A 14,470-nucleotide genomic window follows, 5' to 3' on the forward strand; every position below is an offset into this window, starting at 1 on the left:
TAAAGCAAATTCCATGTGAGCTTATTACTTTGTTTCAGGTAAAATTATTCACCGTATGTTTTGATCACACTTCGTATTCGTTAAACTAATAATACAGTAAAATAAGTATAATTTATCTTTGTTCTTTTTTTTTTTTTCTCAGTCAATAGAAATGTTTGGTTTGGCCGTGGAGTCGATGCTTATAAAATACGGGAAGACCATTGTGGAGGAGCAGTTTATTCTTAACCGATTAGCAAACGCAGCGATTGATGTATTTGCTATGGTCACCGTCCTGTCTCGAGCTACGCGTGCGCTCAACATGGGTCTTCCGTCTGCTCAACACGAAGAACTTCTAACGCAAGTTTGGTGTGAAGAGGTAATAGCTTTCTCTTTTATTTAGTCTAGTTCTTTGCATAGGGATAATAAGCTTGTGGAAAGTACGAGAGCTGTCGAGAAAGTACCAGACGTTTTGGCCTCAGGGGCGTCATTTAGAGGGGGCAGGGAGGGGCATTTGCCCCTTCCCCTTGAGTTTGAGCTTTATATAGATTTTATCAATAGAATAGTAGTAAGTCAGTGAAAAACGCTAAATTTTACATATATAAAGGGGTCTTCCCCCCCCCAAGCCAAATCTGAAATGACGCTACTGTTGGGCCTATCGGGGGAATGGATGGGGCTAGTTGCCATCTGGTATTAGTACGCATCCAGTCTTGATAGCGTGAGGGCTGTGACGCTCTTACTGTGTTTTGTGATGTGTTATAATGTGTTGTAATGGAAAATACCGCCTCTTGTGAAGTGCGTTCTGTGATCATTCTCTCGTGTCAAAACGAGGCTTTAACACTGAGTACGTTAACACGGGCGATTCAAAACAAGCGCGGGTGAAAATTGAGCGTGAAAGTGTTGTTTTTTTCACGACAGCGCACGTCCACACACGGCCAACCGGAGAGCTCTTGGATAGTTTTGGATGGGAGGTGTTCGATCACCCAGCATACAGCCCAGATTTGCCGCCGAGTGACTCCTACCTCTTTGATACTGACGCCGAACTGTATGCCGGTGTAAGCCATTGGTTGAAATCGCAGACGGCTAATTTCTACCGCGACGGTATTGGAAAAAATTCTCCCTCGATATGATAAGTGCCTTAATTTGCACTTAGTATACCTTTCAAATCTATATAATACAGTTTGGTTTGTTCATTCTGTTACTTTTTTTTATTGTTTATTTATTTCAAAACGTCTGTTACTTTCTGTACAGCTCTCGTATTAAACCGTACTCCCCTCCCCATCTTAAGGTTTGGATTTCTATGCAAAATGTATTAGTAAAAACCTAGATGATGTTTTATTTTTATTACATGAATTTTGAACACCGTACCCCTTTAGGGTACACCCTTTAACTCTTTTAAATTTTATTATATATTTTTATACGATAGGGTAGTATCTTCATTATTCGATTAAAAAATGTACTAATAAAGTGTTTTCTTCGTTTTGTTTTGTTTTGTTTTATTTTAAGCCTGGTGACATTGTAGAACACGTTACGTATGATTTTACGCCTTTCTGTATCGAGACATATGGGTCATGACGTCATAACTTTAAAAAAATATATTTTTCTTAGGCCTATTTTTATTTCTTTTGGAGGGATACTTTTGCTCCCAGAAGATTTGAAATTTTGCACACACATTAGCGCACCCCATAGTATTTTTCAGATTTGTTGCAGACCTCTGCGTTAAGAATGGGGTCCAGAGAGGTCCAAACTTAAGAAGAAGGTACTTTTTCACCAACAGTCCCTATTTTCCTCAAAATTTCCCTCCTTGGGGACATGATAGGCTCGTAAGTGGCCGATGAAAAGACTATTCTTTTCTGAAAGGAATGAAAAAAAATGAAATGAAATCTTTTGAGTTTTACGTCCCTCGGTTATGCCGGTTAGGCTAAAGGAGACGGTGATTATGAGAAATGAATGAAATGGTGGAATGAAGAAAGTGGGAGGAAACGGGAGAACCCCGAGAAAACCCACGAGCACAGTGTTTGTCCACCACAAAATCCACACGGCGCGAGCTGAGATCGAACCAGGGACCCCAAGCACCGGAGGTGAACGCTCTACTACTGAGCCACCGTGACCCCCTCTGAAAGGAATGAGGTACAAAACATGACCCTAGGATAAATAGGGATGTCTCAGCAAATTTTTATATTACATCTGGGTCTTCTAGGGTCATCTGGAGCATTGTAGGGATGTTCTTAGCTCATTGGTAAATACTTTTCTCGCCTTTACTATTGAAGATAGAATGTTGAAATTTTGTACACACATTTAGTACCCCCCCCTCAATATTTTTCAGATGATTTGGAGATGTGCGTTAACACAGGGGGATCCAGAGGGGCTTAAAATTAAAAAAAATAAATATTTAAAAAATCCCAATTTCTTTCGAAATTTCCCGCCTCATGGACATAGGGAAATATGAATGGTACCATTTGAAAGGCTGTTCTGTTCTTGGAGAATAAAGTACGAACCATGATCCTGGAATAAATAGTTATCATAATGTACCTGTTTGATTAAAAGCCTATAATTTATCTAAAAAAAAAAAAAAAAAAAAAAAAAAAAAAAAAAAAAAAAAAGCCAAAATTTAAAAGGGTTCATTAGTGTGCCATGATTAAAAAAAGCCTCAGGTAGGTACAAATATGTTCAAAATTTATTTCAAACAGGTCAGCCGTTTTTCACTGACTTTGGACATTTTATTTTTCAGCCCTCCTTACACGCTATGTCAATGGGGCTGAACTTGTACTTAAATATTATTATTAGTGTCACTTTCATCTCAGCAATCTCGAAAACTATTGGATTCAACACTAATATCGATCGTTTTTGAATATTTTTACATGTGATCCCCTTCTCTTATCCCTATGGGCTATTTTACCTTTCAACTAAACTTGATTTTAAATATCATGAAACTGTCACCAATCAGTTTAATGACCCTGAAAACTATGGATTCGACACAAAAAAAAAAAAAAAAAAAGTAGTTTTCGATTATTTTTACATTTCACAGTTTCCTCCCCTCAGGGGTTCTAATAGGGTTTGATTAGACTTAATTGGCATCGGGAGTGTTAATGTTTATCTCGGCGACCCCGAAAACTATAGATTCGACGCTAATAAGACCATTTTTGACAGTTTTTACCCGTCACCCCTTCCCATTCTTCAGTAGGGGTGCTAGGGGTTCTTACTCCACAGAATTTTTTCCAGATTTGATTGAAATTGCTCCAGGCATTAGAGCATTATGCTGGAACGCCAGGAACACGTGTGTGAACTTTTTTGACCCCCCTCCCCCCCCGAATACACTGTACACGGTGTCCATAAAGTCTGAGTACATGGGGAAATGAAGCACATTTTAATCAATTTAATGTTAATGAATAATATTTTCAACATGATTTTCGTGCTGTTCAATGCGTAATTTGATGCGCTTGGCAAGATTAATTTAAACTCGATGGAATAGGTCTGAATTGTCGTCGGTTTCAGCATACTGACTGGTAATGCGTTCTGTCAGGTGGTTTAAATTCCTAATCTTCATCGAGTAAACTTTCACTTTCAGCATACTCTAGAAGAAAATAAAGGGGAGAGAGGTCTGGCGAACGAGGGAGTACCCCACATGACCTCTTTTCCCAATCCAGTGAGGAAAATTGTCATTTAATCTATCTCTAACAGTTGCAGTAAAATGGGCAGGGGCCCTATCCTGCTGAAACCAGTCTTGAAGCCCCTCATCCAAACGCTCAATTTGAAGCACTAATTTGTCTCTCAGCACGTTCAGATAAGCATCACTCGTTACATGTTCATCAAAGAAGAAAGGTCCTAGCACATGAGCTTTCCATAAATCACACCACACCATCATTTTTTGGCAGCTCTGCTGTTTGGATGGACTCATCCAATGAGAATTGCCGTGAGACCAGTATCGAAGATTTTGTCTGTTTTAGTCTGTTCACTTTCACCATTGACATAAAACACAACTTCATCACTGAACAACACACAGTTTTTAGTAAAACTGATATTTTCATCCATTTTAGAACAGACCATTCCATATCTGCATGCATTTATCGGGGTCATCTTCATTTAAGTGATACAATATGTGTAACTTGTACGGATGAAACTTCTCCTCTGCCAGGATTTTGTGGATGGTTGACCTTGAAACACCGAACTCCGTGGATGTCCGATGAAGCAATTTCTTTGAGCTAGCATAAACTTTAGCCAAGATGCTCTCTTTCGTTTTATCTGAAGTCTTGGGTCGTCTGGAACTGGGTTTGTCCAACACACTGCCTGTTTCTGTAAACTTGGTGATTAATTTCCGGACGGCAGTAAAACAAATAGGTTGACGATGAGGGCGACGAAGGTTAAATTCTTCCGAAGTTTTGCGATACGAGCATTCTTCTTATTCGCTTAAGAATACCAACTATACTCGTTCTTCTAAGACAGAGCCATCATTCATTCTGGAAAAACAAAAACAAATTATTAGAATTCCGTATGTACCCAGGCTTTATGGACACACTGTATATAATTTATTTATTTTGTAATCATATAAGATAAAGATGTCCTCTGATATTTAATATTTTTTTTTTTTTTTTTTTTTTTGATGGCCATAAAGTGAGACTGGGAAATTCTTTTATGTCTACTAAATATAACAATAAGTGATGTTAATGTAATTTTGTCAGTAACTGTTGTGCCCATCATTCTTGATTTATGTAATGCTATGAGTTTACACTTTCTCGTTTCGAAAAAAAAAAAAAAAATGCTACCAACTTAAATTGTATTACGCATAATCTGTTGATCCGCTTTTAATATCTCAGAAGATAACATACGTTTGGTAATCCTAAATTACAGTCTGTGATCAAAAATAGAAAATACCTAAATATCTTCAGTAGAACACAAATAGAGAAAACAAATTAAAAACCAGTTAGGAATGCTCCAAGAACATTGCCAGAATGAACTAAAAAATAACTAATTTTTTCTTATTAACTTCTACAGGCTTTATACCAATTGTTCTGTGGGCTCGATCCATTTAGAATGTCCTTAGCACTAATTTTTTTTTCATGTTTTGTTTAAGAGAAGTTCTGTTAAAATGTTCAACAATATGTTGTTTTACGAAGACAAACATGCTCAAAATGGGGGAATCGAAATTGCGCAAAAAAAAAAAAAAAAAAAAAAAAAGTTCCCGAGATATGGTTCCTTAAATCTCTCAAAATCGGAACTTTTTTGGCCAATAGCTTAGGAACGGTAAGAGTGACGCGAAAAATTGCATCATTTTTTTCAGTTAGTTTTTGATGCTCTATCGAGTGGAGGGCTCAAAATAGAAAAAAAAATCGCAAATAACAAACGCAGAGAATTCAGTATCGAACTTTTAAGTTCTTTGAAAAGTTTAAAAAAGAGGTTGAAAAAAGAAAGTGCACGTTATAGGTACACTCATGTCCAAAATTATTGTCGCATATCGTAGGAATATAATTTGATAACGAATTTGCTCGGTATTTCTTATAATGTTTAGTATGTGTATAATTGGCAAAGACATGTATGTGGCAAATTTCATGTCAAAAGAGCAGCAAATAAGAACAATACAACGAAAATAAAACTTTTTTGTCCATTTAGCAATATTTTGTTCTATTCATTCTAATTTTTGTATTTATAATTCTTTTTCTATGAAATTTACTACAAACATACATTTACCGATTATACACACAGTATCGGTATTAAAAGTACGCTGCAAAATCATTATCAAATTATATTCTTACAAGAAGACAGTTATAGATGTGCGACGATAATTTTGGACATGAGTGTACCTTTGTTCCACGTTGCATCGTAATAGGTCACTTGTCTATTCATACAAAAAAAAAAAAAAAAAAAAAAGTTCTAATAAAAGTAATTCCAAACTCAAATCCAGACACCAATAAAAGCTAAATTTCAAAAAATCAAAATCTGTCTTACTATTGCCCCTTAAAAAATGTAATTTATGTATTTATTTTGTTTTTCAGGCGGCAGAGCGTATTCAAGCCAATCTTGCATCGGTGAAGTCAAACACTCATTTAGAAAACTTCACAAAATTTAAGAAGATTTCTAGTGATATTTGCGAAGCGGGTGGTTTCATACAAGTGAATCCAGTAGGCTTTTAAAAAGATCTCATCTTGGGAAAACTTAAACTTACAATGTTTCAGCAATTTGCCTTGTTTTTTTTACCATGCATCCTTTATAGAAACGCACTTTTACGGGAAAAAAGAAAGAGGAACTATGGACTGTTGTATTCTCGTGCGATGATTTGAATAAACTTTACTCTTTGGAACGTGGCTTACAAGGGGAAAGCAGACTTTGGTAAATGAACTGAGAAATCGAACTCAGAACCCTTTGCATATGAGTCGTAGATGCTCCTCACTTTGCTACGCCGTCAGTTGACAACTTTACGCGTCGTATCATTTATGCGGCTAGTCAGAAACTTTAAGACGCTTTTTCTAGGCTATTGCGCTCTCCCAGTTTTTAATATTAACACTTTAAAGGTGCACCACTACGTCGCGAAAGATGTCCCCGAAGTTCATTTACCAAAGTCTGCTTTACCCTTGTTAGTAATAAAAAGACAGCAAATGTTTTGTCATTCAATATATCAACGAGCCTAAGTCTTATATTATTGTGTAATTATCAGAATAATTACGGTAATGAAATGTCTTTATATTTATTGCTACATATATATTTTTTTAAATGTGTATATATAAAACAGAAGAAAATGTGGTCTACAGAGACACTTAATTGCCATGCAATGCAAGATTGTGTAAAATACATTTTTTGTAACAAAATGTTGTAGAGGTAATTACGTGTGATTGCTTTTGTATGTGTGTGTTTTCGAAATGCGATTCTCTTAATATTTTGAAGCTTTTTTCCCCCCTTGTGTGTTATAGCAATGATTCGGTGTTCGTCCTCTCTTTCCTAGGATTGTTATTGACTTCAATACGTTAAAAAATGTACATATTTATTAGTAGTAACAATCACTTTCTTTTCTATCAATTTTCAGTTGATTTGTGACAAAAATGTATGAATGGAATGATGGTAGATGTTTGTGCTATTTTCTTAAAGAATTTTATATGCAAAAGTAATGATTTTTAGATTGTATACCATACGGTAATTGGATCATGCATATATTGTGATTCTTACACGAGCGTTTGTACATTTTATGTATTTCACTTATGTCCTACGAATAAATGCTATTTCTTGTTTATGTGCCCATTGTATTTTCTGTAATTATTCAAGATACTCCTGTCCGATATTTTTTCCTAGATATTACGGAATCAGAATAATATGAGGTGTGTTAAAATATATCGCACCTAATTTTTTATCGCATAAACAAATGAAGTACGGGCGCCGTTTATTGGTGGAGATGTATAAGGGATATTCTTAGCTCGCTCGCAGAAAGCGTCAGCAGTCAACCTGTTAGTGCAGAGTTGAAGTGATCGCTGGTAGAATTTACAATTTGTGTCAAGTGAGAGAACAACTTGAGCAGCGCGTGGGCATCAAGGTTTGTCAAAATCTTGACGACACTCAAGTGGACACGATTTGCAAGATTCAACATGCGTTCGCGGACGATCGCATGGATCAAGGAGTAGTACAATAAATTCTTTGGCTAAACACAGCATTTCCGTGGTGCGTCAAGTTCCCTACTCCCCGGACATGGCACCATGTGACTTTTGGCTCTTCTGAAAGTTAAAAATGCCGCTGAGAGGTGCCTATTTGATTCTAGAGAAGGCGTTATGCATAATACGACTGTCCAGCTTACCACCATTCCAAAAGATGAGTTCGAGGAATATTTCCAACAATGGTAAAACTGTTGGGATCCGTGTGTGTATTCCCAAGATTAGAATCACTAAACTATGCTTTGTATAAGTATGTGCTATATTCATCTGTCTGTCGACAGCTATCAACAACATCGTTAAGAGAGAGTAGAAACATTTTTTTCTCTCATCGATCGAAGAACGTTCCATCTTTCTAATTCCTCTACTCGGAAGTGGAAAAATCCACCAATTTCAGTTACCAAGATTAAGCAATATAGATTCGAAAACTGTAATAGATAGAGAAGTTCTTGATTAGCATTACTGGTTTCAATATCGATCTCTATAGAACAAAAATGATAAGTGATAACGATTGTTTATAAAGAATATTGATTCAGCGTGCGAAGAATAGTTCTTGTCTCCATCTTTACCCCACTATCCAAAACTGAAGTGGCATAAACCAACTACTTGCGATTTCAACATTAATCGCCATGGAGCAAAAACTGTTCACAAACAATGGTTTATAAATGTGGATTCAAGATCTTCAAAATACGATTCAATGTAAGATCTTATTCTTCAAATGTAACCGGATGTAACTTTCTGTTTCAGTATTAATTCCTACATAGTAATATAATGTGGTGGTGTTACATCTCATTACGCATAGAGAATAATTTATTGTTAGCCTAACTACAGTACTAATAACCTACGTGTAGAGTTAACGTCTCCACTGCAGACTACTTGTAGTTTCAGTTGTAGCTTCTTTTGCAAGAATAGATATGTCACGGTAACGCTGAAAGCAGAAACAAATCACCGGCCCGAGCGACTTCCGTCAGCAACAGCAAACAGTCGACGAGCATGCGCAAAGATAGATGTGGGAGCTGGCTATCTGCATTCATGGCAAATTCGGATTTTTACCGTCCAACTGAGCGGTAACAGGATCCTTCAGTATGTTTTGACGCACAACATAATCATGGAGCGACAGGAGTCAATGTTCTCTATCGAGTTTGTTGTTAAACAGTTTTTCTTGCCGGTAACAACATTCTTCATTGATTCGCAATGAATGTATTCAACCAGAGCAAACAACAACACGGTTCGGCAACCAACAGAGCCTTGCATTAATGTGTTGCAACAATGATCGGGTATGGAGGTTTCCAGGTTGGTATTTGATATGTGTTTGTTACAGTGGACTGGACAAAAAGTTAGAAGAATATTCTGCGTTAGCTCTGGTTTATGTCCTATAAGAACTGTGTAGTGGCAGATATTCACTTCTGCCGATAATTACTGTTCCTTCATCTAAGGCACTCTGGTTGCTTACAGCATCAAGAAGTCGTAGCCCTCACAGAGAGACACTACTCACTGTAATGATAATGAAAAGAAAAGTAATGAACCATGTATTTAACGGACAGAATTTGAGTAATTTAGCAAATGGCCTAGCAGGTTTGCCATAAGGACCAGACTGTGTTATGTGATCAGGTCAGAAGTCACGTTGCGTGCTAAATCGAGTCTGGAGACTCCAGATGTGAGATATTTCAAGCACGTAACCTCCACATTGGGTGCCCTGGGTAATTTGAAGAAGATGCAAATACTTAACATTATTATTGGTTTTACTCAAACAACTTGACTTTTGACAATGTTCTATCCATATTTGCCTTATGTGCTATACATCGTTTTTAAGCTCTTCATTATGTCTTTGGAATAAGCTTTCAATAAGCCATCTCCTTATTATAGTTTTTGGGATACGTGGACGATTTATTTTATTTTTTCATTGATTTTAATGTTCATATTCCGTGATTTTTGACTGTTCCATGGTTCTATCCATTTTAGGACAATTTGCTTTTGGAATATACAATCTATTTGGTCTAGGAATTAATTCGTGCGGTTGGTACGCACACATTGAAGCTGTAGTACAAACACAAAATACATAAATACCTTAAGAAAAATATTGTCCATCGCTAGCCACCACTTTCGCCCATCTGTCAGGCAACGTACGGATTCCGTGGCGAAAGAAGTCCTCATCCTTGGAAGCGATCCAGTCAGAGACCCATGTTTCGATATCTTCTGAAGAAGTAAACCGCTGTCCAATCAAATCGTTGTTCATGCAATCGAACAAGTAGTAGTCCGAAGGAGCAACGTCTGGTGAATACGGCGGGTGGGGTAAAACTTCCCATCTGACATTTTCTAAATAGGTTTTGACCGGTTTTGCGACATGTGGGCGAGCGTTATCATGTTGAACAATAAGTTTATCATGTCTGTTCTCCCATTCTGGTCGTGTTCTGGCCAGAGCTTGCTTCAAACGCATTAATTGTCGTCGATAACGTTCTCCATTCATAGTTTCACCCGGTTGCAGCAGCTCATAGTACACCACACCTTTCATATCCCACCATATGCACAGCATAACCTTTGCACAGTGAATATCTCGTTTTGGTTGTGATGGACCTGGTTCACCTGGTTTCACCCAGGCCTTTTTTCGTTTAGGGTTCTCGTAATGGATCCACTTCTCATCACCCGTAATAATTCGATGCAGAAACCCCTTTCTGCTCTGTCGTTGAAGCAGCAATTCGCAAATGGTTTTTCGTCTTTCAACGTCTCTGTCTTTCAATTCATGTGGAACCCAATGTGACATCTTTTGAATCATTCACATGGCTTTCAAGCGTTTGGTGACTGTTGTTTGATCAACGCCTAATGCTGCTGCAAGTTGTTCCTGCGTTTGACACGAATCCTGCTCGAGCAATGCTGTCAATTCTTCGTCTTGAAATTTTTTTTGGCTGTCCAGCTCGCTCTTGGTCTGCCAAGCCGAAATCACCACTTCTAAACCGTGCAAACCACTTCTGACACGTTCGCTCAGCTAGAGCATGGTCACCATACACTTCCACCAAAATACGATGACTTTCAGTCGCACTTTTCTGCATGTTAAAGTAATGCAGCAGGACACCCCGCAAAAACACTTTATCAGGCACAAATTGCGCCATGTTCACTTAACTACAAACTGGTGTTGTTGACGCTTTAATCCACTGCCCTATACTACGAACGATACGCGATGACAGGGGTTTGCAACACATGTGTGGATACACGGAACTGTGGGACGCTCCGTTCGTTGCGCCATCTCTTGTCCACCCGCACGAATTAATTCCTAGACCAAATACATAGTTTCTTCTATATTTAACCTGAATTTCAGCCATCTCTCTGTTTAGATTTATGAGTTAAGTGGAGGAATTATTTGTTTGTCATTGATTTTCCATTGACACTAATGTTAATATTTCGTGTTTACTGACTACGTTCCATCCATTTTAGGACAATGTGCTTTTGGAATATAGAATCAACATAGCCTCTTCTACATTTGAGTTGAATTTCAACCATCTCCCCGAAAGTCTGTTCACATCATTGCAACCGGATAGGCACTTTATTTGGGAGAAAATCGTGCGTACGCGCAGCTTCAAGCGTTAGTTTCGATCAACTGTGTGTGTTTTGTAGCCAATAGTGACTAAACATGGACCAGGATGATCCAGGCTAACAGATTCTCAGCCAGGAGGAGATTGTGGAAAATGTTACGAAAGTTGAAGAGGACAACGGTAATGACAAGGAGGAAGAATCGATCATGGCTGGTCCTAAATTGTCAGAAATAGAGAGACCAAATGGACACCATCATCACATACGAAAAGAGCTCTTCAAATTCGGAAGTGTTGGCTTATTGTGAAGACTTCAGGCAATTTAGGTTTTTGTTTACTAAGATCAAGAAACAGCATTCAACGGGAAAGCAACCAAAGCTTCATTTTTTTTTTTTTTACAGCCTTCTATATGCAGTTGTAAGTTTTTTTTTTTTTTAATTTTGTTATTAATATGGTTGATACATTAAGTAATATATATTTACATTATAAAACACAATTCGTGATTTAACAATTTCTGATTTTAGGGACATCCATTCGTTCCACTTAATTTGTTAAAAAATCTAGGCAGGGCCGGGAGGACCTAGACCCCCAATTTTTTTGAGTGAAAAAAATTCTGAAAGTTCATAGCAAGCGTTGACTTTTATTCTTTATTGGAAGTTTTTTTTTTAACATTAGATATAGTTTCAGTTTTAGGTTTTCGGTTATGCAATGTATAAGACAATACTTGAGGTCCACAAAATCAACGTCCAACCCACAATATCCATCGGGAAAGAGTTAAGTTAGAAACTTCTGCAGGACTCACGGAAAATCGTAAATCATTTTGCAAACACAGGCAATCGACGAATTAGTTCTTGAATGGATCGTGATTATGTGTTGTGTCACTTCGCGCTGCTAGTAAAAATACAAGAAACTGAAGGCAAGGACCAACAAAGATCTGTGCTTTCTCTTATTATACACGAAAGGCAAAAATTAATTGTTACATTTTTTTTATTATTATTATTCCTAGCTTCTGTTAACGTAAACGGATTTCAAATTTAAAAGATATGCCTAAATATACTTATCATAGTCTGGGTTTTGGCTGTCCCCCCATTTTTACGTTCTAGATACGCCACTGGTTAAATGGACGGTTTACTGTATTGTCAAATTTAAGAAACTATTAAAAAGGTATCTTCAGGAAAATTGCTTTTATCCTCTCCGGACGCCGAGTGTCGTATACGACACACAAAATTAGCATTATTTGTCCTGATAGAGCGACAGCATAGCACATACGACACGTGTATTTTGCTTCTCTTTCTAGTCGCCAGAGTACGTGCTACATTTGATAGAGGCGTGACAATTGAAGAACGATTTCCATTGGTCCTAGGTACTGTTTTTGGAGGGAAGAAAATATCGCAGAAATCGAAAAATGACATGATCACGTTAAATATTATACTTCTGTTTCTTTAACGCGTTTTTTTTTTTGTTTTGTTTTTGTTTGTTAATGCACGTTGATTTATCTTGTTACAACCTTGGGGATAAATACGTAGTTGATTATTTTGCTCTTTTATTGTGACGGGGAAGATGAAGACCTTTTGTTTTATCATGTGACGTATGCGACACTATGAAACCAACCGTTGCAAAAGATGTTTATTCATAATCTAGAGATATCTCATGTTATCAATCTCTCCAGTTGGGTCTTATGAACATGTGATCGTGTTTTCGGTGTTGGATATTATTGTTGTATTGCATAAATGTATTAAGTGTGTAATACACATAGGCGTACGTAGTGGGCAGGCAAGGGGGACAGTCCACTACCAGACCATCGTTTCTCTCTTCTTATTGATAGAGTTCCAATGTGTTCTATATGACACACATGATTCTCACTATGTACACTCATGTCCAAAATGATTGTCGCATATCTATAACTGTCTTCTTGTAAGAATATAATTTGATAATGATTTTGCAGGGTGCTTTTAACACATACTATGTATATAATCGGGAAATGTATATTTGTGGTAAATTTCATAGGAAAAGAATTATAAAGACGAAAATTAGAATGAGTAAAACAAAATGGACAAGAAAGTTTTACTTTCGTTTTATTGTTCTTATTTGCTGCTCTTTTGACACGAAATTTGCCACATACATGTCTTTGCCGATTATACACATACTAACATTATAAGAAATACCAGGCGAATTCGTTATCAAATTATATTCCTAGAACAACATGTTTATAGTCATGCGACAATAATTTTGGACATGAGTGTACCAAAAAAAAAAAAAAATTCTCATACGCTTTGCATGTATGGAACGAAAGCATTACGAAAATATAAAATTTACAAGACAAAACTACTTTGTTCTATTAGTGCCACTGAAGACATTATACTGTGGATAAGCTCGGTATCACGTTTCCAATCTGACAAACCCAATATCATATATAGTATACTCGTAAGATACAAGAATGTAATACGAGGAATGAAATAAAACTCATTTCATTTCTTTCACGAATTTATGTTATGATCTATCAAGAAATCGACTTAGACTCAAATACAAGCAACATAAGAAATATATACTTTTTTGAATTCTTTTTACAGTTGGAAATAGAATTACAACGGAATATTTGCACTTGATGGGCGCACAACAAACACACACACTGATTCATGTATTTTATATGTATATATATTACATGCATTTTCCATCAAAAATCCGAAACATACTCGCATACATTCACACAGCCATTTTGTACAAATAATAAGAAAAAAAACCTTAAGAGGCAACTCTAAAGAATCGGTCCATTCTACATGTATTTGAATTCTTTGTTAAGTCAAGTGAAAACTTTTACAATACTATCTGATATATTAATGATGCGAGCTGATTTTCTATTAATTAACTTACGAGGGCATTTCAAAAGGTTTCCGGACTTACATTAAAGTATCGGATCACTGGTAATAAGTCGTTTATGGTATATAGTGCCATCTATGGAAGAAATAATGTATTAGTTTCAACTGTCTAGCAGCGTCAGTTAAGGGACACCGTAGTCTAGTGGTTACAGCGTTGGATTCATGTCCGCGTGGTCCCACGTTCAATTCCCGGTTGGTGCTTCCCCAATTTTCGGCGTCTCGTTAAGCAAACTAGGGAGTCACGTGAATAAAAGACGTGACGGCCATTAGGTCTAGAAAGCTTCTGATACAGACAGCCTGTTAGAGACCGGGCGACGTAGCGTGCTGAACACGTCCGTAGTTCAACCGGTCACTAACAGATGGCGTTGAAATGGCCCAGGCCCACAAAGAGCTGTTACACCAATGGTTTGGCTTTGGTTTTAGCTGTGTCCGTTTGTTGTAGGCCTTCATTTGAATCAGTAGCTGC

The 14,470-nt window shown here is 37.1% G+C and overlaps 1 protein-coding gene across 1 annotated transcript in view; it reads left to right on the forward strand.

Moving 5' to 3' along the window:
* The window catches only part of Acadvl (Acyl-CoA dehydrogenase very long chain), a 72,532-nt gene extending 65,337 nt beyond the window's left edge, over window positions 1–7,195 (forward strand). Inside the window, exons 11-12 of the mRNA XM_081756614.1 lie at window positions 143–355; window positions 5,967–7,195. Of these exons, the coding sequence (XP_081612740.1) occupies window positions 143–355; window positions 5,967–6,104 (351 nt within the window). The 3' untranslated portion in view covers window positions 6,105–7,195. The remainder of the gene's footprint in view (window positions 1–142; window positions 356–5,966) is intronic.
* Window positions 7,196–14,470: the final 7,275 nt, after the last annotated feature.

Source organism: Thermobia domestica, chromosome 4 (assembly GCF_964235325.1).
Source record: "Thermobia domestica chromosome 4, izTheDome1.hap1.1, whole genome shotgun sequence".
In the NCBI taxonomy this organism is placed as follows: domain Eukaryota; kingdom Metazoa; phylum Arthropoda; class Insecta; order Zygentoma; family Lepismatidae; genus Thermobia; species Thermobia domestica.